The sequence below is a fragment of the Oncorhynchus gorbuscha genome, linkage group LG12, assembly GCF_021184085.1.
Source record: "Oncorhynchus gorbuscha isolate QuinsamMale2020 ecotype Even-year linkage group LG12, OgorEven_v1.0, whole genome shotgun sequence".
NCBI lineage: Eukaryota > Metazoa > Chordata > Actinopteri > Salmoniformes > Salmonidae > Oncorhynchus > Oncorhynchus gorbuscha.
Window position 1 is genome coordinate 70,210,309 of NC_060184.1, and position 27,681 is coordinate 70,237,989.

The 27,681-nt window shown below is 43.1% G+C and overlaps 1 protein-coding gene across 1 annotated transcript in view; it reads right to left on the bottom strand.

The window, feature by feature from the left end:
• LOC123991344 (LIM zinc-binding domain-containing Nebulette-like) overlaps nt 1-27,350 on the bottom strand; it is a 79,087-nt gene extending 51,737 nt beyond the window's left edge. Inside the window, exons 1-2 of the mRNA XM_046292847.1 lie at nt 27,013-27,350; nt 25,394-25,488 (exon numbers count right to left, since the gene is read on the bottom strand). Of these exons, the coding sequence (XP_046148803.1) occupies nt 25,394-25,488; nt 27,013-27,081 (164 nt within the window). The 5' untranslated portion in view covers nt 27,082-27,350. The remainder of the gene's footprint in view (nt 1-25,393; nt 25,489-27,012) is intronic.
• Between the last annotated feature and the right edge of the window lie 331 nt (nt 27,351-27,681).

Consider the following 27,681-nt stretch of genomic DNA (forward strand, 5'->3'; position numbering starts at 1 on the left):
ATAAAAAAGACTACCGTTTGTTATTCAGTTCGACAGCTGAAGAGAGCTTGCTGCTGTGGAGCACTTCTAACAGTTCACCTGAGAATCCCCCCTGGCTGCAGGACTACGGGGCCGACTACAACTGACTACTTTATCTCCCTGGATCCAGAATCTCACTCATTCAGACTCTGGACGCTACAGTGTGCAGTGTTGGACAGATGGCAAGGTTTTTAGCAAGATGGCTAAACATGGCAAGGATATTTGACCACTCTTTTCAACCGGAGCTCTAGATGTTTGAGGGGTGCTCCTTCCCACTCTCTTTCAGTCTCATTCCCTGCCATCTCTCTCAAAGGGTGATGCTGCCGATATACAGTACATTGCAGAATAATAGTGACGACATCAAAACTATGAAATAATACATGTGGAATCATTTTGAGATTCTTCAAAGTAGCCACATAACAATCCTTTTTTGTGTTTTTCCATCTTACACAATATAGAATTTGATGGATGTGCCTTCCTCTACATGGATGTGTTGTCCTGCTACCTGTCTAAAATTCTAGACCCTTCTGATCACATGATCAAATGACCTAAGTATGACCTTAACGACCGCACAGAAAACTCACTCAGCAAGAGCCAACTTGTGTTGTAATGAAACACCCCAGGATTTGTCACTTTTTTTGGGGTGATGCCAATAGTATGTCGGTATGTAGCCTCACTATCCCCACAGCAATTACTTCCTGTAAACAATGCTAAACAATATAGGGGGAGGAGCAGGAACAAGAGGACCAGGAAGTGTATCTCTGACTCATCCTCTATTCCCATACCATTTGCACCACTGGTACTGCGCATGAGAATTCAGTATTGTTCCATCCCTGGCTATTCAACTCCAGGCCTGGAGGGTCAGCATTCTACTGGCTCTCTTTTCTACCACCAGTTGGTGTCCCAGGTCTGAATAAGTCCCTGACAAGAAAGGTTTGGCCCCTCAGACCTGGAGTTGAATAGCCCTGCCACGGGGCATCTAGAAGATGGCAAGAAAGACAGGTAAACCACAGTAAACAACTTGGCCCAAGAGTACCTTCAAAACAAGCATTCTCTCTCTGTCATAGGAGCAGAGGCTCAGAGAAAGGTTTCATGCGGGGATTTGGTTACCGTCTATTGGGCTAGTTTAGCTAAAAGCCCTGGGGAGAGGAGAGGGGCAGTGTGTGTGTGTGTGTGAGAGAGAGTGGGCTCTGTCCCTACCTCCCCCTCTCCAGGCCTAGAGTTACACTTCAGTGGCCCCAGTCTCCATTGGCAACTCTGGACACTTTGTTCGGGCGGTGCAACCCAATCCCCTGAAACAAAGGCCCACTCTGTGGGATGTCATACACTCATTCAGCAGCCAAGGTACCTCTTCCTCAGCCAGAATAAAAATGAGAGGTAGGCCTACAATAAGCTGTTTATCCCTGGACAACACCATTAAAAGAACACTAAAAAGACATGTGAAGTCCCTCGTTTTCATCTACTTTGAGTTTCTGAAAATGTCTGTTTTCTCCCCATCTGGTGGTGATACTGCTTTATTGGAGCAGAATGGAGACAAAGAAATACGTGTTGGCACAACAAAATAGTCTGGATTGCAGCTGAGCACAAATCACCTCTGTTGAAGGAACAAACTGGATATACGGACAGCAACATACAAGCACAAAGCACATCCACTCACAATGGTAACACTGTTTTTACTTCAGCACCCACTGGGCACAGACGTCAATTCAACGTCTATTCCACGTCATTTCATTGAAATGACGTGGAAACAACATTGATTCAGCCAGTGTGTGCCCAGTTCCAACCACACGTTCCAACCAGACTTGTAGTTAAACCTCCCAGCATAGCCGCTGTCTCGGGAGCAAGGTGTGGATTTCAACATCAACTGCATGCTCACTATACAAAATATCATAGTAGGAATTGAACATTTGCTCCTTGTTTTGGGATGCTTCAACTAGGGCTGTGGCGGTCACAAAATGTCATCAGCTGGTGATTGTCAAGCAAATAACTGCCGGTCTCATCGTAATTGACCGTTAATTAACATAACCACATTTAGCAACTCCTGGCTTTCAGACATAGCTTACAAGCCATTTTAAAAAGTATAATAAATCTATGTAATATAACCTACACCTTCAGAATAAATCCATTATTTACTTTAGACAGTACTAAACAAGCATGATATGAAGAAAATGTAGTCTATTTCAGAAGAAAAGAATAGCATACTCTGATACTCTGGGTTGTCCTTATGTTAGGTTCAGATGTGACTATGCCAAATGGCTGTGGGCTACACTAGTTCAATAGTAGAAAACATTTGCTTATAATTCCGTGGCATTATTTTGTATTATTTTAAAGTATGAAGAATACAATTGAACAAAGCTGAATAAAATAGAAGGGATATTTTCTCCAAATGATTTGAGGGAGTGCACACATGCAAATCTTCTGTGTAGTGTGGTTAACAAGGAAACAGGTTCTCCTATATGCTTAATTTAGAGTTATTAATGTAACTTATTTGTTCTACAAACATTGGGCTATATGTTTTGATGTGTAATACATTGTTATTTTGCATGATGAGACTCTAATGATGATTTGAAAAAAGTCATTTGAAAGGCATGAGCTCTGCTTCGTTTGTTTTGCGCAGGCTGTTCACACTTCATCAGTCTCTCATTCACAATTTGACAATTTGTGGCCATAATCCTCCCTTAAAAAATACAAATTCAACTTTGTCACATGTGGCGAATACAACAAGTGTAGACCTTACTGTGAAACACTTACTTACAAGCCCTTGACCAACAAGTGTAGACCTTACTGTGAAACTCTTACTTACAAGCCCTTGACCAACAAGTGTAGACCTTACTGTGAAACGCTTACTTACAAGCCCTTGACCAACAAGTGTAGACCTTACTGTGAAACACTTACGTACAAGCCCTTGACCAACAGTGCCGTTCAAGAAGAGTTAAGAAAATATTGAAGTAAAATATAATAAGAAGTAACACAATAGCATAACAATAACTGCAGGTAGCTGAATGGTTTGAGCGTTGGGCCAGTAACCGAAAGGTTGCTGGATCGAATCTCCGAGCTGACAAGGTAAAAATTGGCAGTTCTGCCCCTGAACAAGGCAGTTAACCCGCTGTCATTGAAAATAAGATTTTGTTCTTCACTGATTTGCCTAGTTAAATAAAGGTTAAATAAAAAATAAATAAAAATAATGAGGCTATATACAGGGGGTACCAGTACCGAGTCAGTGTGCGGTGGTACAGGTTAGTTGAGGTCATTTGTGCATGTAGGTAGGGGTGATAATCGACAGCGAGTAGCAGCAGTGTACAAATGGAAGGGGGGGGTCAATGTAAATAGTCCGGTGGTTATTTGATTAATTGTTCAGCAGTCTTATGGCTTGGGGGTAGCTGTTAAAGAGCCTATTTTGTTATAGACTTGGCACTCCGGTACTGCTTACCGTACGGTAAGCAGTCAGGCTCTACACCCCTTGTGAAGCGGATGAATGTGCTTAAAGTTATTTGGCCACTTTAGTTATGATACAAACCTTATTAAAACATATAGGCCTGTGGGCTAGGCTACATGAGGTGTGTGACTATGATTAGAACAAGTTGCAAAAAAAGGCATCGTTTCTAATGCTGGGCATCATTCACAAGTGATAATATATAATTCACAAGTGATAGGCTAATATTTTCACTCATCAGACTATTCTTGATTTAATCTGGTCTTTACATATACTAAATAATACATATATGTGATATTTGTTTTGATTTAGAATGGACCATTATCATGCACCTGTATCAAAACAGGGCCAGCGGGGAAAGAAATACATACCATCTATGCACATAAATAGCGAATGGAGGATACTTTCCCCGTGGTTCATTTTCATGCCAGCCAGGTAGGAATTGTAAATATAAGCAATGTGCTTAATATTAGGAAGGTTGAGAAATAAATATACTAGGCCTAGCCTATAGAAAGCTGATGGGATCCTCCTCTTTTTATTAGAGGCCATCAGTCAGTTCTCTCACACATTTGCATAGCCTATAGCAATGTTGAGCAACATGAGCTCATGGGTTCTCATTAAGTGTTTGATTCAATTTTTGATTACATTTGCATTGATGTCAGAGTGAGTAGAGGGACAATAGACTGCTGAGTACCAGGCAGTTAGAAGGCTTTGTAGACTACTAATGACCATCAGCAGCATCAGAGCTTGGAGAAGCCTAATTATGGTGACTAAATGGTCACATGGAATTTGGCTGCCTTCATGGCTCGTGACCGCCGGTGTGGCGGTAATGGCGTCACCGCAACGGCCCTAACTCTAACTCAGTGAATCTCTAAATTGCACTCTGTACATTGGGGGGAGTGTTATGTCGGGGGACAGGTTTACCAAGCTTGTCCAATAGAGGAAAGAACACCAAACCAAAGCTCCTCCGTAATTTCCCGTATTTGACATATTTCAGTCCTAGGACACCTGATTCAAATCATTCAGGGCTTGATGACCAAGTCCTAGATCAAACAAGTGTAACAACAGGGTTTACTGGGGAAGTTTGGGAAACGCTACAGTATCTAATAGAGGTCTTTCAATAACAAAATCATAATTCTAAACGCAAGCTTCCAATTGTCTCCTTCCACCCCTCTCCTCTCCACTGTGACTGTTGCCCAGGTTGTTCTTTAAAAAGAGAAAAGAACTGTTCTCAATCAACTGACCTTGTCAAATAATGTCTAATGCATACTGTGTTGGCTCAGGACAGATTCAGAGAAATGGGATGGTTGCAGCGTATGGAAAGATACGATGACTTGGCTTGCTGCCCTTTACTGTGGGAGAGTTTCTTAACCACCCCAGGAAACAGCTCAGTCAGTTCAATTGAAGCACAAGGGCACACACACATTTCATGCTGGCTTAAGCACAGACATATTGCTTACTATATAACCATACAAATATGCACTAACTAGCATGTCCTCTATCAGAAATTGACACACACACAGTATTATTCTGAGTGCTGCAGCCTGCATTATATTGCTTATCCACAAGGGCAGATGTGGAAGTCAACAAGGCATTAAAATGTAATTATTCCCAGGGTCTTATTTATGGTGTTAGAAGCCAGGCTGTATGATGCTTAGTGTTCAATATTGGACTTTGCAATACATCTGCAAACCAGAGCTGGACATTCAAAATGGATCATCAGACCTTCAGGAGAACAGTCACAAATAGCGATTGATTGATAATCCTGACAATGGAAGTAAAAAGGTCCTCAAAGAGAGCTTATTATCAGGGTCACATACCAACCCAATCAATGGTCCTGATGTGAATTTGTAGCAAGAGGCATACAGTACAATTGATTGTTGATTGCCGTTGTAGATAGTTCAGACTAAAGTATACTTCTCAAATGAACACTAAGTGAAGAATGATCGGGATGAAAGTGGTCTCCGTAGCAACGGCACACACACACACATGCACACGCACACGCTCAAGTCTCTTTCAACCCTGAGAATTAGAGTGTATCCTGAAAGGGACTATTTTAGAAGCACGTTTATTGGGCAGGTTAGGGGTGGAGTGGATTAGGTGGGGGGTTCTAAGTCTCTCTTGTACCTCTCCACACACAATACAATATTTGCTCCTCTCAGCAGGGCAGAAAAACATGGCCGCCAGCCAGGAGAGTATCAGAAAGCCATTCCCTTCACATTCAAAATAGTCTATTTTATTTTACTGTCCAACTGAGCCTCCTATTCTTAACCTGCACAAAAGCTGGATAGGGTTGACAAGAATGAAACCTAGACGCAGGTGTGTGTGTGTGTGTGTGTGTGTGTGGGGGGGGGGTTGGATAAATGTGGGCTGCTGTTGACTGGGTGCTGCTCACTCCAGAGTCACTCTCTCCTAGTGTCTGTCTTTTCCTCTGTCTCGAGGTCATCCATCTATCAGGGCTGACTCATTACTCAACTCTCTGTGTGTGTGTGAGGGCAGTAGTGTCAAGCTGCAGTCATGAATACGCCTGCTCCTCGATATAAACCAAATCGGGCAACCCGTCTACCTCTGCCCAGAACCCAACGTCTCCCCCTTCCCCTTAGAACAGCCTCAATTCATCAGGGCATGGACTCTACAAGGTGTCCAAAAGTTTCCACAGGGATGCTGGCCCACATTGACTCCAATGCTTCCCATAGTTGTGTCAAGTTGGCTGGATGTCCTTTGGGTGATGGATCATTCTTGATACATACGGGTGTTCTTAATGTTTTCTATACTCAGTGTATTTCTCATCTCCAACATGTAAAAACTGCATCATAATCTACAAGTTCATTACTCTGGTTGATAATTGGCACTGGAGGGGTGTTTCAGCTAATTGCACAAAACGCACCGCTTCAATCGGATAATGTTATACATTTAGACTTCAATGCTTGCACTCATAATCCCTGGTAAATAAATAAATCAAATCAACACTGAGTAAATGAGAAAAGGCTAAATGGGTCTTTGCATCCCCCCCTGGTAAGACAGAAACCACTTGGTTTACATGACTGAAACATTTGGTTCTCACATGCGCATCAGGCCTAAATATAACCCTCATGTATTTCCAAACAATGTTTCCAATAACACACTCGGAGACATCCTGTTCACGTTGAAAAGTTTCTTTGTCCTTCCGGTGAAACGGCAGAGATTTACAATGCTCTGAGGCTGCCGGATTGTGAGGACCGATGTGGAGGACATTGTTTAAATGTTACTGTGGCATTATCATGCTGTCTGTGGGTGACCCTCCCAGTCTGCAGCAGCACAAGGTTGGTCCTATTCTGGGATGTTTTGTTTTCCTGTGTGAAAGAGAAACAATGGTTGCTTTGATGTCTAGGGGTGGGGGTTCCAACTTCCTGTTCCCTTGGCCTGCTGGGAGATAACAGAGGAAGCGACAGACAGCCATCCCTCTTAATGTTCATTTTTGAACACACACACACAAATAAATGCATGTACACCAAAACCATCATCCATACCTTGTTAAGCAATGCTGAATGAATTGAATCACAAACAGGCAAAATCTGTGCTCTCTCTCTCTCTCTCTTGGCTGTTCTGTGACTGTGCACGCTGAAACAGCTTATTACGATCTTAATGCTGTTATCGCATGTATGGAATAGGACTTTCACATCCATCCTGACCAGTCACCCTCTATATGCTTCCGGCGGCTGAAATAAAACCTCCCAAGGACATGTGGTTTACTCCGCCCGTTCAAGATGCTCTCTTTCTACTCCTCTTACAAGTGAACCCCTCTCGTCAGTTGTGCGATGCTCAGCCAAGCGGACTAAACATGGGGTCAGCTCCAAGTGTCGTTATGCTGGTTGCTGCAAAAAGCATAGAAAGACCAGAGCATCGCCTTTCCTCTCATCAGCTATCGACAAGGACTTGTAGCCCTTTCCTGCCGTCACATGACCTAGTTGCCTCATGGGTGGAATATGAATCATATTTTTCATGTTTGTCACAAATAATATTATTACTATTTATAATTCTAATATGATTGATTGTTTAACCCGCCGAAAATCCGGTGTTTCTATGTCAAAGAGTTTTTCTTCTGTGATGTATAGGAAGAGTAACATTGAGATGCAAACGCAAATCTCAACTCTATAAAACCCTACATTGTCTGGTACTGTATAGGGTACATAGTAGATAGAATGGACTAAGGGAGGACTATGCCTCAGCCACTCTGTAGACTGTACATTACATATAACATGTATTATATCCCATCAGGCTTATAACCAGCAAACGTGTGTCCCCCAAAGGGTGAATCCATGGCCCCTGTGTCCTTTCCCCCACAACGGAGCTGTTGAAGCTGGGCTTTATTCCCCCTGACAGGACAGGTCTACTCTGGAGCTATAGTTACTCTGTGCTGGTCCATATGTTCTACAACAGAATCTCATCCCGGCGATGACCCCCAAAACAGACACATCTCAGGACCTCCACATTTACAAATGAATAAGAAAGTTGCATACACTAATTTCTTCTTGATGTGAGTTTCTATTTGACCAAGTTGTTAGCTGAAGAGCCTTCATCAGGGTATGAACTTCCCCTTAAATATCCCTACTCCATCTATAGCGTAGATTTATGGCCATTTCAAAAACCATGTATACCCACAGATAAAATAAGAACCTGTGGTGCATAGACAGGCTCTCTTCTCGAGGCTAACCAGGTACAGTAACGTACCCAAAAGCATAAAAACAGTTGAATGTAATTACTTTACAGAAAAGCTTTGAGGAGCCAGAGAGACGTATTATTATCTACACGGCTGCAGAGGTGATTAAAAGCTGTTTTGGGATGATTTACTCTGAGATAAGAGGTTCAAATGAAGACTTTCACCGAATAATCCAACTTGCCCTTGGTGCCTGCTGAGTACATCCTTTCCCTTACAGCACATCACAACCTCAGCAGTTGCAGAGAGAGAGAGAGAGAGAAAGGGGGGGGGGGTGTCACGTCCGTCCTCCTCTTCATCTGAAGAGGAGAGGCGAGATGGATCGGAGGAACAAAATGCGGCGTGGTATGTGTTCGTCATTAATTTTAATAAAGAAAACACTGAACACTGAAACCCTATACAAAAACAATAAACAAAATAACAACCGTGAAGCTAATGCGAACTGCGCTGAAACAAGCAATCAACATAGACAATCACCCAACAACAAACAGTGCAACCCAGGCTACCTAAGTATGATTCTCAATCAGAGACAACTAATGACACCTGCCTCTGATTGAGAACCATACTAGGCCGAAATATAGAAATCCCCAAATCTTAGAAAAACAAACATAGACTGCCCACCCCAACTCATGCCCTGACCATACTAAATAATGACAAAACAAAGGAAATAAAGGTCAGAACGTGACAGGGGGGTTCAAAATAGGGTTCTTATCACTTACACTGATGGAAATTATTTAAGAAATCTATTTTAAAAAGGGTCAAATTAAATTGGTCTTTTATTGAGTTGGTCTTTATCTGTGATTGAAATTCACTGTATACAAAATCGTGTACTGCACACAAAGAAAGTATTTTTTCGTGTGCCTGTCACACATTTCTAATAACCAATTTGTGTATATTTCACAAAAATCTGTGATACTGGGTTGGCTATTCATTGTTAAGACTGCCTTAGCTAATACTGTTAACTGAGACTTAGTTGATTTGAATAAAACATTAAACAAAATATGATATATACTTTCTATATGATGGGATTTAACATTCCAGATTCTGTACATGTTTGCCAGTGTTCCCCTTTGAAAGCCACAGAGAAGGACGTTCGCTATTCATATAGGCTTAGCCGAGAGGCTTATTCTAAATGACACTACTAGGCCTACTGGAGCAGCCAGTAAGGGTGGTGACATGACATTATCTTGGACATTCTGGGCCAAATCTTCAAATCAAATCAAATTGTATTGGTCACATACACATGGTTAGCAGATGTTAATGTGAGTGTAGCGAAATGCTTGTGATTCTAGTTCCGACAGTGCAGTAATATCTAACACATTCAGAACCTGTAACGTAATTCTGATCACCTGTTCACACACCTGTATGTCATTATCACACACTATTTAGTTAAGTTCTTTGCACCCCATCATTGTGAGGAATTGTTTGTTTTGTGACACACTTCTATTCGGGGATCTGGTTTCCCCGCAATTTATTCCTCCTGTGTATGATAGTTTTTGCCTGCCTCACTAACGACGCCTTCTGCCTATTTCCTGCCTGTGCTTTATCGGATTTCCTGTTATCAACCTATTGCCTCTCGGACGACGTTACTAGCTTTTTCCCTGCCTCAACTGTTGCCTTTTTGGACACCCTGTGTATGACCTTCTGCCTGCCCCTGGACCCAGCTACCTGCCTCCTCCTGTGTATGACCTTCTGCCTGCCTCTGGACCCAGCTACCTGCCTCCTCCTGTGATCCTTTACAATAAACATCTCCTGCACCCTGTCTTGAAACCAGCTCTCTGTCTCCCATCGTGTTCATTACACGACCTTACACACACAAATGTAAAGGGATGAATAAGAATATGTACATATAAATACATGGATGAGCGATGGCCAGTGTGGCATAGGCAAGATGCAGTAGATGGTATAGAATACAATATATACTGTTGACATAAGTAATGTAGGATATGTAGACATTATTGTGGCGTTATTTAAAATGACTAGTGATAAATGTAATACATTTATTTAAAAAAGGTATTTAAGTGGCCAGAGATTTGAGTCTGCATTTTAGCAGCAGCCACTCAATGTTAGTGGTGGCTGTTTAACAGTCTGATGGCCTTGAGATAGAAGTTGTTTTTCAGTCTCTCGATCTGAGCTTTGATGCACCTGAACTGACCTTGCCTTCTGGATGATAGCGGGGTGAACAGGCAGTGGCTCGAGTGCTTGTTGTCCTTGATGATCTCTTTGGGCCTTCCTGTGACATCGGGTGCTGTGGGTGTCCTGGAGGGCAGTTAGTTTGCCCCTCGGTGATGCGTTGTGCAGAACACACAACCCTCTGGAGAGCATTGAGGTTGTGGGCGGAGCAGTTGCCGTACCAGGCGGTCATACAGCCCGACAGGATGCTCTCGATTGTGCATCTTTAAAGGTTTGTGAGTGTTTTAGGTGACAAGCCAAATTTATTCAGCCTCCTGAGGTTGTCCTTCTTCACCACGCTGTCTGTGTGGGTGGACCATTACAGTTTGTCTGTGATATGTATGCCGAGGAACTTAAAACTTTCCACCTTCTTCACTACTGTCTCGTCAATGTGGATCGGGGGGATGCTCCCTCTGCTGTTTCCTGAAGTCCACGATCATCTCCTTTGTTTTGTTGATTTTGAGTGAGAGGTTATTTTCCTGACACCACCCTCCCCTCACCTCCTCCCTGTAGGCCGTCTCGTCATTGTTGGTAATCAAGCCTACCACAGTGTCGTCTGCAAACTCGATGATTGAGTTGGAGGTCATGGGTGAACAGGGAGTACAGGAGAGGGCTGAAAACACACCCTTGTGGGGTCCCAGTGTTGAGGATCAGTGGGGTGGAGATGTTGTTTCCTACCCTCACCACCTGGGGGCGGCCCGTCAGAAAGTCCAGGACCCAGTTGCATAGGGTGGGATCGAGACCCAGGGTCTCGAGGTTAATTACGAGTTTGGAGGGTTCTATGGTGTTAAATGCTGAGCTGTAGTCAATGAACAGCATTCTCACATAGTTATTCCTCTTGTCCAGATGGGATAGTGCAGTGTGCAGGCGATTGTGTCGTCTGTGGACCTATTGGGGCGATAATAAAATTGGAGTGGGTCTAGGGTGTCAGGTAGGGTGGAGGTGACATGGTCCTTGACTAGTCTCTCAAAGCACTTCATGATGACAGAAGTGACTTCTATGGGGTGATAGCTTAGGTAACTGAACTAAATTACTATCTTGGGAATAGGAACAATGGTGGCCATCTTGAAACATGTGAGCACAGCAGACTGAGATAAGGATTGATTGAATATGTCCATGAACACACCAGCCAGCTGGTCTGGGCATGCTCTGAGGACGCGGCTAGGGATGCCGTCTGGACCGGCAGCCTTGCGAGGTTGAGATCTGCACTTACTTAATTCATTGACACACAACTCTTACTGCCGGGGCCTCCCGAGTGGTGCAGTGGTCTAAGGCACTGCATCGCAGTGCTAGCTGTGCCACTAGAGATTTGGGGTTTGAGTCCAGGCTCTGTTGCAGCCGGCCGCGCCTGGGAGACCCATGGGGCGGCACACAATTAGCCCAGCGTTGTCCGGGTTAGGGGAGGGTTTGGCTTGCAGGAATGTCCTTGTCCCATTGTAGCGGGCTGGGCACAGTGCACGCTGGCACGGTGGCCAGGTGTGCAGAGTTTCCTCCGTCACATTGGTGCGGCTGGCTTCAGGGTTAAGTGGGCATTGTGTCAAGAAGTAGTGCGGCTTGGTTGGGTTGTGTTTCGGAGTATGCACAGCTCTCGACCTTCACCTCTCCCGAGTCCGTACGGGAGTTGCAGCAATGAGACAAGACAACTACCACGAAGTTGGGGAGAAAAAGGGTAAAAAAAGAAGAAATATCATAAATAAAAACAACTCTCACTGCCATTAATGCAAGATTTACCTGCAAGTTTGACATTCGGTTCCTTCTCCCTTTTTAAGACATTAGCGTAGACATTCAGACCTGCAGTCAGCAGAATAAAATTAACATAACATTAAATGAACTAATCTTTCCCATCAGTAACAAGCTGCAATGTTAAATCCCATCATACAGTTGTAGTATCTTAATTTGATCACCCTGTTGTTGAAGGAAATTTCCTGCACAGCAAGAAATGCAACCTTGTACTGTATTCAAGGTTCAAAACAGCTTCTAAACGTTTACATTTTATTTTACTAGGTAAGTCAGTTAAGAACAAATTCTTATTTTCAATGACGGCCTATGAACAGTGGGTTAACTACCTTGTTCAGGGGTAGAACGGCAGATTTTTTTTTTTTACCTTGTCAGCTCAGGGATTCAATCTTGCAACCTTCCGGTTACTAGTCCAACGCTCTAACCACTTGGCTACCTGCCGTTTGTAATTTCCACTTTTAAATGTCAGACTTGATTTGCCCAAACAAAAAATATAAATCAACCAATACAAATATGTCCATTATTATCCACAAAATAATTCACATTTCCTGACACTGCAGTATTATTTTCATGCTGTGAGAAACTGGTCAAATTAAGATTCTACATATGTAGATTAAAAAAACTAATTTTCAAACCCTTGCGGCAAAGCCCCTATGCCTTCCTTTTCAATGGCTCGCTGGTCACCTTTTTCTCGAATTTCACACAGATAGGAGAGCGCTGAGCCTGCGTCTCTGATGTTTTCTGGGCTGTTGGATGGTTTTGCGTTAGGTGTTGCTTTAATGAGCTCAGGCCTCAGTAATCCAAATGAACAAGATACAGCACTCTATTATATAGACTCTCTGATCATTGAGCTCAGCCATCGAGAGAGCCACTTCACTGGTACGTCTTTTAGTCCCCAGGTGTTTCTCAATTGTCTTAAGTGGCTTTCTCTCCTCGTCTCCTTTCCTTCATCTTTGCTGATCTGAAAAGATAGTTGTATAGCAATATGGAGGATGCTAGAATGGATTGACCTGGAAATCGCTTTCACCTGTCTCATTCTTTGATGTTATAATATATAATAATAATATATATTCCATTAAGCAGCATGTTAATTTAATAAGTAGAGGAAAAGAGAGGAGGTGAGGAAGACTCTTGACTATTGAGATGCACACCTTGTGCAGCAGGAAAGCTTTGTGACAGAGATTGGGGGGATAATATCAAATAAATAAAGAGCAACTTGGCTGTATTTGATTTTGACCCACCTAATTGGGACAAAATCACATACTTTGATGCAACATATAACTAATGGCTTTGCTTTCATTTGTTCCATTATTCATGCATAACATTCTGTAGCGTATCTTCTCTTAAAAGATACTCAGATCTCTGCCTTTTCACAGCTTTTCATTTCTGGATTCTCTCATAAAAGATTAGTCAGAGAGTTACATAAGTTTCCCTCATATCTCTTGTCTGCATGACAAATGGCATTGTCAACTCCTGTATGTGTGGTGAACAATGACATTTGAAATGCTACTTTTGGGGCATTTGTCATATCCCTCAATGGCAGTAGTTGAAAATCACTAATGTCATCATCACCATTCTCATACAATTGATATTCAATTATCACTGGCTCATATGGTAGAGTTATGGTGTACTGTAGGCATTAAATAAAAATATATTATGGAAATACAATATTTGGTTTGGTTTAAAACTATAAGGCACAGTACACCAGACAGACTCGGAAAAGGGATTCATCTTTGCATCACCACTTTCTTTTTTAAAAATCAACCAACAAAGCACATTCCACATTCACAGATGTGACAGGCTTAAAAAACAAAAGTCAAAAAAGAATAATACATTTGAAAAAATTAAAATACAATTAAAATGAATGATACATTTGGTCAGATATACTTGGATGTATATAAGGTGAATGCACCAATTTGTAAGTCACTCTGGATAAGAGCGTCTGCTAAATGACTTAAATGAAAATGTAAATGTAATAAAGTCAAATAAAAAAAACATTTATTTTTCTTAATCTATATATTTTCCTTGGTGCATATATATAACTACATACATACATACGCACATATACATACACACACATACGCACACATGCCTCAAAAACTAAATTAAAATAAAAAAACACACAAAAAAAACTTGCAGCTTGCAGCAGCACTATCAAGGTTCTTATCAGCTATTTCAAGCATTCGCTGAGACGACGGGCCAATAATTTGTTTTTAGGTTTTACAGTACCTTACACAAAATGTATCTGCGCATTTCCCTAGTCATCCCGTTCACTCTGTCCAGTTTGAAATATAGTTGAATAGTGGGGACCAGAGTCTATCAAACTTGGGCTGTCTCTTGTGGAGGTCGTAAGTGAGCTTTTCAAGAGGAAGAAAGTCAACAATCTGGTCAATCCACATTTTAAATGTAGGGGGGGGTATTAGAGGCCCACAATAGAAGAATTCTTAGCAAAGTATTAGCAAAGTATGTAATAGTCATAAGCAAATTTTCTCTGTCAGGATCAAGAACAAAGTCCTGCTGGGCATTAAGAAGATAGATACACGGGGTCATATCAAACTGTACCTCTAGTATTTTCTGTGCAGCAGTATGTACAGATTGCCAGAATCTGGCAATCTCCCTACAGCTCCAAAATATATGCATATAGGTTCCACATTCAGAGGTACATCTTTTACAGTTAGGAGACATATCTGTTTTCATTCTATGGAGTCTCAAAGGAGTATAATAACATTTGTACAAAAATTTGTAATTAGATTCTTTCATTTTTACACTGGTAGAGGAGCAGTATACCCTGTCGCAAACCTCCGCCCATAACTCATCACTAATAGTCAGACCAAGGTCCTTTTCCCAGATTATTTTCAAAGGAGTAAAGGAGGAGCTTCCTTTCTCAGAAAGGAGTCTATAGATGTAAGATATTTTGCCTTTAATGGATTGTGCTGTGACAAGAAGGGTTTCAACTTCGTTCAACTGAGTTCTAAACCTCCTCTTGGAGGTAAATGAGGAAATGACATGTCTAATTTGAAGATATTTAAAAGAATGGGATCTTGGCACATCGAATTCACTGCAGAGCTCTTGAAAGGATTTCAGTGTAGTGGTTTTCTGATGAAATAGGTCTGAAAAGGTCCTGATTCCTAGAGTATGCCAAAGATTAAAGTTGGCATCCCTCAGGGCTTTTGGCACGTCTGGGTTGCCTACTATAGGCGAGTGAGAACATATTTGGGAGGAAATGCCCAGGTATTTCTTACAGTCCCTTCACGCTAGTAGGGTGCTGCAAATCGCAAAGGTTTTGGCTATGTTGCCCACTTCACTAAAGTTATTAATGAATATAATTGAGCTTAAGGGCAATGAACCACAGGATTGGGCTTCTATCTGAATCAACATTGACTCTTGTCTGTTTGTGATCCATGTTAGCATGTTGCGGATTTGGGCAGACCAGTAGTACAATTGAAGGGAGGTAAGGGCAAGACCACCTTTAGATTCAGGTTTTGATAAAGTGGAAAACTTGATCCTAGGTTTTTATTTAAATTTGGTGATGCTTTGGTTAGTTGTTTTGAAGAAGGAAACTGGGAGATAGCATGGGAGCATCTGAAATAAGTAGTTCAGTCTAGGGAGGACGTTCATACGGATTACATTAATTCTTCCTACTAAGCTAATTGGGAGGGAGATCCAGGTTTGGAGATTGTTCTTGATTCGATCCAGGAGTGGAAGATAATTTTCCATAAAAAGTCTATTCAGATCTGGTGTTATGAAGATCCCGAGGTATTGAAACCCCTGTGTTTTCCATTGGAAAGGACAAAGTATCTTCATAGAGCTGGTGAGTGTAATATTGAGAGGGCAGACAGTGGATTTGTTAAAATTGATCTTATAACCTGAAAACTTGCCATACTGAGCAATTGTGTCTAAAATGAGAGGGAGGGATTTCTCAGGGTTGGATATGTAGAGCAAGACATCATCCGCGTAAAGCGAAATCTTGTGCTGCAGGCCACCTGCAGAAACACCCATAATACTTGGATTGCTCCTTATCAGCTCTGCCAGAGGCTCCGCCTCAAAAGTAGAGCAGCGGGGACAGCGAGCACCCTTGTCTTGTGCCCCGTTCCAGAGGGAATCTGTCAGAGTTCAGTCCATTAGTAGTCACCATGGCATTTGGATGAGAGTATAGTGATTTGATCCATTTAATAAAATTTGGGCCCATATTGAACTTTTCTAAGACTGAAAACAGAAAGCTCCACTCCATCCTGTCAAACGCCTTCTCAGCATCCAGTGAAGCCAGCAGGACAGGGGTCTTTTGTGCGTTTACTTGATCAATAATATCAAAAAGACGGCGAATGTTATCAGAAGAGTATCTGTCTCTAATAAATCCAGTTTGGTCCGCTTTTATTATTTTGGGAAGAAGAGTGTTTAGTCTTTTGGCGAGCAATTTGGTAATTATTTTATAGTCGAAATCCAACAAGCTTATGGGCCGGAAGGACAAGCAGGATAGGGGGTCCTTGTCCTTTTTTAGCAACACTGTAATGTGAACTGTGTGCATAGAGCCTGGGAGAACTCCGTTTTTGCAAAAATCCTCCAGCATTGAAGATAGGGCTGAGCTGGGGCCAAAAAGCTTTGTAGAACTCTCTGGGGAATCCATCTGGGCCTGGGGACTTATTAGGTGGCATGGAGGTAATTGCCTCCAGGATCTCCTCAGGAGTGAAGGGGGAGTTGAGACCTTCCTGGTCGGTCTCTGATAGTTTAGGTAGCGAGATTCCCTCTAGGAAAGAGTGGAGTTCTGCCTCTGTGTGTTTTCGCTCAGAGGTATATAGTTTGCAGTAAAAATCATGAAAAGTTAAATTGATCTTTTTTGGGTCATATGTGACCTCGTCCTCTGCTGTTCGGATAGCCATGATTGTACGCTCTGTCTGCTCCTTTTTTAATTGGTAAGCAAGCAATCTACTGGGCCTATTGCTATACTCATGGTATTTCTGTTTAGTAAAGACAACTTCTTTTTTTTAATCTCCCAAGTGTAGTCCAAATTCAGTTTGGCTTTGGCTGCTTTAAGATGACTCCAGGAGGTGCTGTCTAGGGATTGTTTATGTATTTTTTCACAGCATTCCAGCTCCCTCTCAAGATCTAGCCTGTGTGCTTCCATTGCTTTTTTCTTAGAGGAAGCATATGCAATTAGATGGCCTCTTAGTGTGGCTTTAGCAGCGTCCCACATTGTGGCCGGAGAAACAGGGGAATCTTTATTGTCTTGTGTGTAGTTGTCTATCCATGTAGTTACCAATGTATGGAACTCGTCATTTGATAGCATGGAGGTGTTGAATTTCCAGCTCTTTGACCTCGGGATGTTTTTGCAGAGGTCAAAGCGGAGGTGGACAAAGGCGTGATCTGAAAGTGCTATGGGTCCGATTGTACAAGTGGCTGAATTTATGAAACTCTTTGGGATAAAAATGTAATCTATACGGGAGTAGGTGTTATGGACATTAGAGTAGTATGTATAGTCCATAGATGAGCTATTATTCTCTCTCCAGATATCTATCAGCCCCATCTCTTTAGTAAGAGAGTTCAACATCTTTGCAGATCTAGGATTTGTGGTGGGGACTTGAGATGAGTTGTCTAGGGTTGGGTTAAGGGTACAATTAAAATCTCTGGCCACCACGTCAAAGGAGACACAATGCTCATTGAACAGGGTTATAATTTTTGACATGAAGGCAGGAGTATCTGTGTTAGGGGCGTATATGTTTAATATAGTAATTGGTTGACCATATAGTGACCCAGTTATCAAAATAAATCTCCCCTCTGGATCAGATATGTTTTTGTCTATTATGAATGGAACATTTTTATGGATAAGTATGGCTCTGCCTCTACTGTTTGATTTGAAAGATGAGAAATACACCTGTCCCACCCAAGCTCTGCGGAGTTTGGCATGTTCAGCATCACAGAGGTGTGTCTCTTGTAATAGCGCAATGTCTGCTTTTTCCTTTTTTAGAGCACATAGTATTTATTTTTTTCGTTTTATTGCATGCCCTAGACCATGGCAGTTCCATGTCAATAGATTTAAGGTACTAGTCATCGTCATCGAGCAGTAATCGAACTTTAGTGCTGGGTAAAAGTGGATAGTAATTACAGCTGCGTTCACATAAAAGGAAAATAAATGGTGTACATAAAATAATAATCTCTGAACACCCCAGCCGAGTTCCCAAACAACTCGACACATCCCGTTGGATCTATTACCCCCCCGCTCAGTCTCAATTCTGTGTTCCGAATAAAACAAAAACCGGGAACAGCTAGCAACGCACAACGTCTCCCTCTCCCCACCAAAGAAATGCCTCATCCTCTCCACCCCGCATTGAGTAAATAACACAGTTGCCCTCGTCCAGAACTCAGTAAAAGAGGGGAGAAAAATAAAATCAATAGCCCAGCCTACATATACCTCCCCCAAGGGACATAGGGAACCCCAGGTAATAATAGCAACAACAAACAAAAAAACAGGGAAATAAAAGTAGGCTGAAACATTAGTAGGCCTAGGTTAGGCTATACAGCCCATCCCTCTCAGTTAAAGGAAAATAAATATAAATTGGACGGCTATAATGACATTTAGGGGGTGGGTCTCTGGATATCGGCTATATGTCGTCTTACCTCCTTTAGTAATGGCATTAATCGCATTTAGTCATTGGTCTGTTTCTCATTGGCCAGGATTGTCTTTCAAAAAACGTTTTGTCTCTTCGGGAGTTTTGAAGTGTCGCAAGGCTCCTTGGTGAAGAATCCTGAGCTCGTTTGGGTATTTGAATCCCCTGAAGATGCCTCGGTCAATGGAGTATTTCTTCACTTCGTCAAATTCTCGGCGCTTTCGGCGTATTCCAGCTGACAGGTCCTGGTGTAAAGCGAGTTTGGCGTTTCCCACTGTGATGGTGCTGTAGGACTCGTTCCTTGTCGGTGAATCTCAGGGAACGTATGGTGATTGGGCGCGGTGGTTGTCTGGCTGCTGGTGGGGGCCTCAGTGCTCGGTGAGCTCTCTCGAGTTCTATGGGCCTGTCGGTGGGCAGGTGGAGCCACTCGGGAAGTTTGTCTTGCAGGTAGCGGATCAGTGGCATGTTTCCCTCTTCTTTTTCGCCCAGATTGAATAGAACACAATTATTCCTTCGCCCCCTGTTTTCCAGGTCCTCTGTTTTCTCTTCCAGATGCTCAATTTTCTTTTTAGCATATGCTATTGTTTCCATGGCATCTGTCAATAAGTTTTCCATGGATAGGATTTGCCCCTCTGTCTCGTCCAGGCGCCCCGCGTTTATGGTTATCTTGTTGTTGATGTCAGGCAATGCGTTTTCCAGGATTGTCACCTTGCCCCCTATCGCACTGAGCTGAGAGTTAATGGCATCTAATTTGGTGTTTAGTTCTGTACGTTGGGATCTCAACTCAGAAAGGATGTCTTCGACAGAGTGCGAGGTTGGCATTCGTTGTGCCTCGTGGGGGAGCGGGTTCTCTTGCTCCTGGCTAATGGCGCTAGTTTTTTCTGAAGCTAGCTTCTTCTTGGAGGCTTTTTCCGTCGCTAATACACGAGTCCGGGTAAAAATGTCACCTGTAGTGTCGCCTTTTGTAGCCGCCATGACTTTTTCTTACTAAAGCTAAATGAGTGTGAACTTGGAGTGGAGGTAAGATTAGGAATTGGAAACTACTTGTGTGGAGCTCTTAGTTCACGCGGCCATCTCGTTCAAGGGTCACGTGATCGTCGCATCACCACTTTCGATTGAGAAGTCAGATTACATAACATGATCTAATTATTCTAACTTAAAAAGAGATGTTAATTAAATGTAAATATTTTATAGAGAAATTTGCATTTAAAAGATAGAATTGGCATGACTGAACATAAGCCTTCCTCTACACTGCAATAATGCTATGCAGGAGTGGATGCTTAAATATGAATGATGAACTGGGAACTCAGTGTCACACAGCTTCATTTAAAAGAGCCAGGAATGGCAGATGATATATTTTCTCATCCCCTGACATGTAATTAACCTCGCAGTATTCCTTGACCTACGCTTAAGCGGAGGTGAACGTTGGAGTGAGTGACTCCTGGGTCTCATACCAACCCAGGACTGACTGTTAGTCACTCGGTATGAGACTAAAATATGCCGAAAATGTAAATGCAATGCACAACTTGTAAGATTTGAGAGTTTATTACAACCCACCATGACCTAAAACGTGACAAACAGATGCATGCATATAGGGAGATACTAGAGAAACCAAGGGCTTATAATACCTAGACAAAGAGGAAGACAGTGGGAAAAGCATCCATTCTTGCAATTTAGTAGATTCTGTCCCGAGACTCTGGAAGAGAAGCTTTACCCTGGGCGTCAAAGGCTAAGTAGCATTACTTTTTCCCAAAAGTTTGAGAGAGAGTGGAAGAAAAGAGAGAGAGAGAGAGAGAGAGAGAGAGAGAGAGAGAGAGAGAGAGAGAGAGAGAGAGAGAGAGTCCCAAGAACCTTGGCTATTATAAGAACCTTTAAGGTACTGACCCAAGGTTTGGAAACCATGGAGGTGATGCTTAAAAGAGTGAACCACTCCAACATATTGAGTAACAGCTTCATTTCACTGACACTAATCACCATGACAAAGTGTGTCATGCACAGACATTCACAACATTTGTTTGTTTTCAGGCACAGTTCAACATCCGTTGCTATGATCTTTCTATTGGCCCCGTCACGTAGGGAATATAGACAGACATCAGTCAATTCTGACCAATCTCAACGTCGAAGGGAAGATCTTTTTCAGTATAATAGCACAGAGGCTGTCCACTTATCTGGAAAGGAACAAGTACATTGATACATCAGTACAGAAAGCAGGCATTCCTGGTTTCTCTGGTTGCCTGGAACATACTAGTATGATTTGGCACCAGATCCAAACAGCTAAGAAGGACAAGAGAGACCTCTATGTCATCTTCCTCGACCTGGCCAATGCCTTTGGCTCAGTTCCCCATGAACTCCTCTGGGAATCCTTCAACATTTTCCATGTACCAGAACCCATCACTACACTGGTAAAGGCCTATTTCCAAGACCTGCAATTGTGTTTCACACCACCCGACTTCACAACAACATGGCAGCGCTTGGAAGTAGGCATAATGGCAGGCTGTACAATTTCTCCTCTGGCCTTCACTATGGCCATGGAAGTCATCATCAGGGCATCGAGATGGGTGGTCGGCGGTGAGAGAACTAAGGAAGGGCTCCGTCTCCCACCTATCCGAGCATACATGGATGACATGACTACACTGACCACCACTGCAGCATGCACCAGGCGGCTACTTGCAAAACTGCAGGATAACATCAAGTGGGCCCGGATGAAAATCAAGCTAAGCAAATCTCGAAGCATCTCCATAGTCAAGGGACAGCTTAAAGATGTGAGGTTCTGCATTGGAGATGACCCGATACCAACGGTGTCTGAGCAACCCATCAAGAGCCTGGGTAGATGGTACAACAAAAGCCTCCGGGATAAAGATCAAGTTCAGCAAGTAAGGCAGGACATCGCCAACGGTCTTGAGAACATCAACAAGACCCTACTGCCTGGGAGGCACAAGCTTTGGTGCCTACAGTTTGGACTTCTCCCCCGGGTAATGTGGCCACTCACCGTCTATGAGGTCCCAATAACAACAGTGGAGAAGATGGAGCGAACCATTACCTCATACGTGAAGAAATGGCTGGGTGTCCCACGATGCCTGAGTAACATTGGCCTCTATGGCAAAGGGGTCCTTGAACTACCTCTTACACGTCTAACGGAGGAGTACAAGTGCTCTAAAGTAAGACTTCAGATGACATTGAAGGACTCCAAAGACCAGATCATTTGCAAGGCTGCACCTCCCCTACTAACTGGACGGAAATGGACATCATCCAAGGCTGTGCAGCAAGCAACATCAGCCCTGAGACACCAAGACATTGTGGGGAATATCCAGCATGGAAGAGGAGGCTTTGGCCTGGCAGCAAGCAAACCATAAGGCAACAACATCTGAACGCAGGAAGCTGGTGGTCGAGGAGGTGCGCAGACAGGAGGAGACTGCAAGAAGTGCAAAGGCTGTCTCTCTTGCTAAACAAGGGCAATGGACGCGGTGGGAAGGCCTGGAGAGGAGAAAGATCAACTGGAGTGAGCTTTGGCAAATGGAGGCAAGCAACATCAGCTTCATCATAAGAGCTGTTTATGATGTGCTTCCATCACCAAAAAAATCTACATCAATGGTATGGCGAGGACTCGACCTGCCCTCTCTGCCCAGCTCCAGCGACTCTCAGGCATATAATGACAGGTTGCAAGACCAGCCTCTCACAAGGCCGCTACACCTGGAGGCACAATCAGGTCCTCAAGAGCCTGGCTGCAGCACTTAAGACCAAGAGGAGTGCAACCAATTCATTACCTCCAAAAACAAGCAATCCCGTCAAAACAACAACATTCATCCGGGAGGGACAGAAAAGGCCCAAGTATCCTCCTACAAAGCCAGAAACTGGACACCTAGCCATGGCCCGGGACTGGAAGATGCTTGTCGATATTGGCCAGCAACTCATTTTTCCACCTGAGATTGCTTCTATCAACCTTAGGCCAGACATGGTACTCTGGTCCCCTTCACGAAAGGCTGTGTACATCATAGAGCTCACAGTCCCGTGGGAAAACTCTGTTGAAGAGGCCTACGAGCGTAAGAAACTGCGTTACACAGAGTTGGCAGCAGACGCAACTCAGCGTGGCTGGAATGCAAAAGTCTGGCCAGTTGAAGTGGGATGCAGAGGATTCGTGGCTTCTTCCATCATCAGGTTGCTGAAAGAACTTGGAATCCATGGACAGGCTCTGCGGCAGACCGTCAGAGAAGTTTCTCAAGCAGCTGAAAGAGGCAGCCAGTGGATCTGGATCAAACGGAAGGACCCTTGCTGGGCTATAACTTCATGACCCCCCACCCCCACCTGAGAACCCAATTCAGATCCCTCCAACTTGAGGAGGGCATATGAGGTATGCGGTCAGCTGTAAGGCTGGCTCAGGGAAGAGGACGCCCCTGCCTTGCATAGTCCCGCGGGACATCTTAATTGGGCATGGGACACAAGCTAAGGCTTGATCACCCTTTAGCTGGCCACCTTTGATGAGGGTGTTTAGTGATTAAAGGCCGAAACACCCACTGATTCGAAGGCACACTACTGAGGATGTGTCCCAAAAATTGACATCTTACCCCAGTCTAAGAAATAATCCTCCCATGCCACTCTGTCAACATCACGGCAAATCTCATGTGAGTGCATTCCATCTATTGGCACAATGGACAGTTTTTAACATCTCGTCCCGTGTTTTATGATTCTGATTCAGAACACTAAAGGCTTCTAGAGGCTATGGAGAGGTATAGTATTCAATAGGTGGGCTTGGGTGAAACAAAGTATTAGTCTCCCCCACTGGGAGAAGAAACAGCTTTATGGCCCTAAAAGTCAGTCATTTTCACCCAAAGCAGCCATAAAGTAAATGCTATTGGGTGTGTGAGGAGGGTAGGACAAAGTGTGTTCTGTTTGCAGACTTAGAGGCTGTGTTTCAGTACACTCACCTGTATGGCTCTATAACACAGTATTTTCTTGGGGACTTCTCTAAACAAATATGTTGAAATTACATAAAACAAGACTTTGATGAAAAACAGTTTGGGCAGTTCAAATTAAGGCTACAATGAATCTGCTTATTGGCAAGAGTGGTATGGACCACCTTTACACACAACCCTATCAATAACAAGACAAGGATAGCAGATTCAATTCACTTTAAAATGTTATTATTGAAATGCTGGAGGTGTTCTTCTTGAACAAACTGCACTATACATCCACACTTCCACACAAGCACCAGAATCTGACCCTTAATCTCACCCACACGTGTTCAGCTAAGTGGGCGTGCATACTCCCCTTCCCTGCAGTTTGGAACAAGAGCTTGGTAGAGGTAACCCTGCAGTTCTGAATAAGAGCTTGGTAGAGGTAACCCTACAGTTCTGAACCACAGCTTGGTAGAGGTAACCCTGCAGTTCTGAACCACAGCTTGGTAGAGGGAACCCTGCAGTTCTGAACCACAGCTTGGTAGAGGTAACCCTACAGTTCTGAACCACAGCTTAGTAGAGGGAACCCTGCAGTTCTGAACCACAGCTTGGTAGAGGGAACCCTGCAGTTCTGAACCACAGCTTGGTAGAGGTAACCCTGCAGTTCTGAACCACAGCTTGGTAGAGGTAACCCTACAGTTCTAAACCACAGCTTGGTAGAGGTAACCCTACAGTTCTGAACAAGAGCTTGGTAGAGGTAACCCTGCAGTTCTGAACAAGAGCTTGGTAGAGGTAACCCTCCAGTTCTGAACCACAGCTTGGTAGAGGTAACCCTCCAGTTCTGAACAAGAGCTTGGTAGAGGTAACCCTCCAGTTCTGAACCACAGCTTAGTAGAGGTAACCAAGCACATTGGCTGTGCTTTATATAGAAAGAAGAAACAGTAATTGCACTCCTGTATAATTGTGTGTATATCCATCCATCCATCCATCCCTCTATCCATCCCTCTTTCCCTCCCTACCATCCATCTATCCCTCCCTCCATCCATCTATCCCTCCCTTTCTTGCCTCCATTCCTCCCTCCATCCATCCCTCTCTCCCTCCATCCATCCCTCTCTCCCTCCCTGTGTATGAATCGTGTGCTACAAGAGCCTGTTATAAGCCAAGGGCTGTTTTTCTGAATGGTAAAGAGAAACACAAAGCAGAAAACTAGGCAGAAGCATTGGCTCTCCATCTCCTTTCATGCTGGGGGACTGAAATAGACTTGTTGTGCTCTCTGATAGAAGGACCTAGTTTCCATGTTGTTCTATGCAACAGGATAGTCTCCAGCCTACTCTTTTATTTCTCATCTGAGAGCTTTGCCCTAAAGAAGAGCCAGGGAAAACAAGACACATCATGTGTGTGTTTCAGATGTAACAAGCCTGAGATTAGTGGTAGATCACCCAGGCTTTGTAGATGAGGACAGGGCCTTTTCTCTCACATGCATGAACTATCTCTCCTGTACTGTAACACTGACTTTTTTTTAGGAAATTCTCATCTGGACTCACCTCCATTTTCTATGTTCATGTGTAACCGGTGGGAATTGAATCTGGGTTTCAAGCTCACCAACCCAACGCCTTAACTATTAGACCAAGAGGACACCCTCAGCATCTGAGGGCGACAAAGTGTCAGGCAGGCCCACCTCATTCCGAGAGCATGATTCCAAATCACCTACACTATACATGCATTGCCCATTAATTCCCATGTGTCCATACGCTACATCTACCACTTAATCAACAAAACTATTTAAGACCCCTGACAAGCCCTAAAACCAAAGCAAATAATTAGCTATAGCAACGACACTCACGCATTGCAGTAGGGCTTCTTATCATAGCCTTTGTAGTTCTTCATGTTTAGAGTCATCTTACACACCTCGCAGTGGAAGCATCCTTTATGCCAATTCTGGAAAAGAAAACACAAATTATATTTCAAGTCAGTTTGACCTTGCACTGGTGCTCAAATCTGATCATTGTGAATGAATAATGGCTTTTATTTTAACTAGGCAAGTCAGTTAAGAACAAATTCTTATTTACAAAGACCGCCTAGGAACAGTGGGTTAACTGCCTTGTTCAAGGGCAGAACGACAGATTTGTACCTTGTCAGCTCGAGATTTGATCTAGAAACTTTTTGGTTATCGGCTCAAAGCTCTAACCACTAGGCTACCTGCCACCCCTCAATTAGTTGGGAGGCGCAGAGATGACCAATATTCCAGATTTCTATTATCACAACCAAGTGGTTCTAAACAGAAATAACCAGTTTGTGAATTAATAAGGTCCCCAAGAAGAAAGGTTTATTAACTAAACAAAGGTTATCTATTTCAACTCATTCTGAGGAAATTACTGATTCTAAATTGAGTAAATAATTTTACTAAGAATATATGTCTCTGGTGTATAGGGTTCTGAGCTGTTGGCCTACAATAGGACATGCATTTGGTTGCAGATATACCGGTGCTACGACTGTCCACTGGCGTTTCCGCCATGGATTTGTTTGGATGGGTGCCATACAGTATTCAGTGCCCATGATGTGTTCACGTGGATTGTATGTGCGTGATGTAATGTGTGTGTGACGTCCTCAGAAAGTGGGCCACATGGGTTCCATAGGGCCATATGGCCAGGACAAGGGTTTGGGGTTTAGGTAATGGGCAGGCCTGCGGAAAAAGTAGAGCCAAGGGTTGATGGTTTACAAAAGGGGTTTGACAACTTCGACATAAGACGCTCAGTCCTAAAGGACCTTTCTATTATTAAACTGTAATAGTAGTAGTAGTAGTAGTAGTAGTAGTATAGACCTAGGTCTGACATAGACAAAAATATGCAAAGTGGCTATTAAATTGATCATTAACTAGTTGTAGGCCACATTCAACCATAAACCAGAATTCATATTTTGTTCAAGTGCACAAAAAGGAAGAGCAGGTAAAAAGAAATTAAAGGATCAGATGCAAGAAAATGCCAGTCATTCCCTATTGAGCAAATCTGAGAATATGTCCTTCAGGGGATGAAGGGTAAACTTGTAGGCTAGCCCATCCCCTTGTCATGTCAATATGATGCTCAATATCCTCCAACACTCTTAGGAGAAAAAAGGTGCTATCTAGAACCTAAAATGATTCTTCAGCTTTCCCCATAAGAGATGGAACCCCTTTTCTGAGAGTGTATACTACAATAGATATGCTATTATAATACGCATATCATGAGAGTAACACAAGCTAAGCAAAACCGCACTAAAAAACTTTTGGTATAGTCAAATGTAGGCTATTCATTCTGGTTTCGTGCTTAGCAGTGCACTCGTTGTTCTGTATAATTAGACTATGTGGCCAAAGAGAAGTTTGAATCAAAGTTTGAAAAAATCCACCAACAGGCTGCTGAAATACACTGTAGTCAATTCTGATATAGACAGTATCACAATTTCAATGCACTCATATGATTATCTCACCTTATCAAGGCAGTTGACTTTCTCCGTCGGATAGACAATTTTCCCACAGCGCGCACACGGAGGGTTCATTTTCAAATATGAGTCTTATTCCCCGCGACAATAAATCAAATGTATTAGTGTGAAAATAGTTATTTGAAATCTGGTAACAGCTTTACTTCACATCCCGAGGTCAAGTCGGTAGAAATAAACAAAGTAGAGCGTCTCTCAGAGTTCGCACAGTCACTATCCTGTCCTGAGTGGATGCCGCATTACAATTGAACAGACGTAAACTGTGGCTGCTTGTGTGACACAGCACCTACCACGCTCCAAGCTGCTTGATTCAGCGACAGCGCCAAGCCAGGAACACATGATGTTCCTGTGTTCCTTATGAGAGAGAGAGAGAGAGAGAGAGAGAGAGAGAGAGAGAGAGAGAGAGAGAGCGCAAACTAGGCAGCAAATGAAATTCAACAGAAGCCTATTCCATTTAATGTGCTGTTGAAAGCTGATGGGTAGGCTAAAAATGTTGTCATAGGCAACCAAAGATAAGCAATTTTGACTTGTTTATGTTGTGTCAATGACCAAGCGTCACATGAATGGTTATCTTTACAATCCTTCATTCTATATCTTTTACTTTGCAATCTTTTCATTTAAAAAAGACTCATAATTCTCTGTAGAACCATCCCTTTTTGT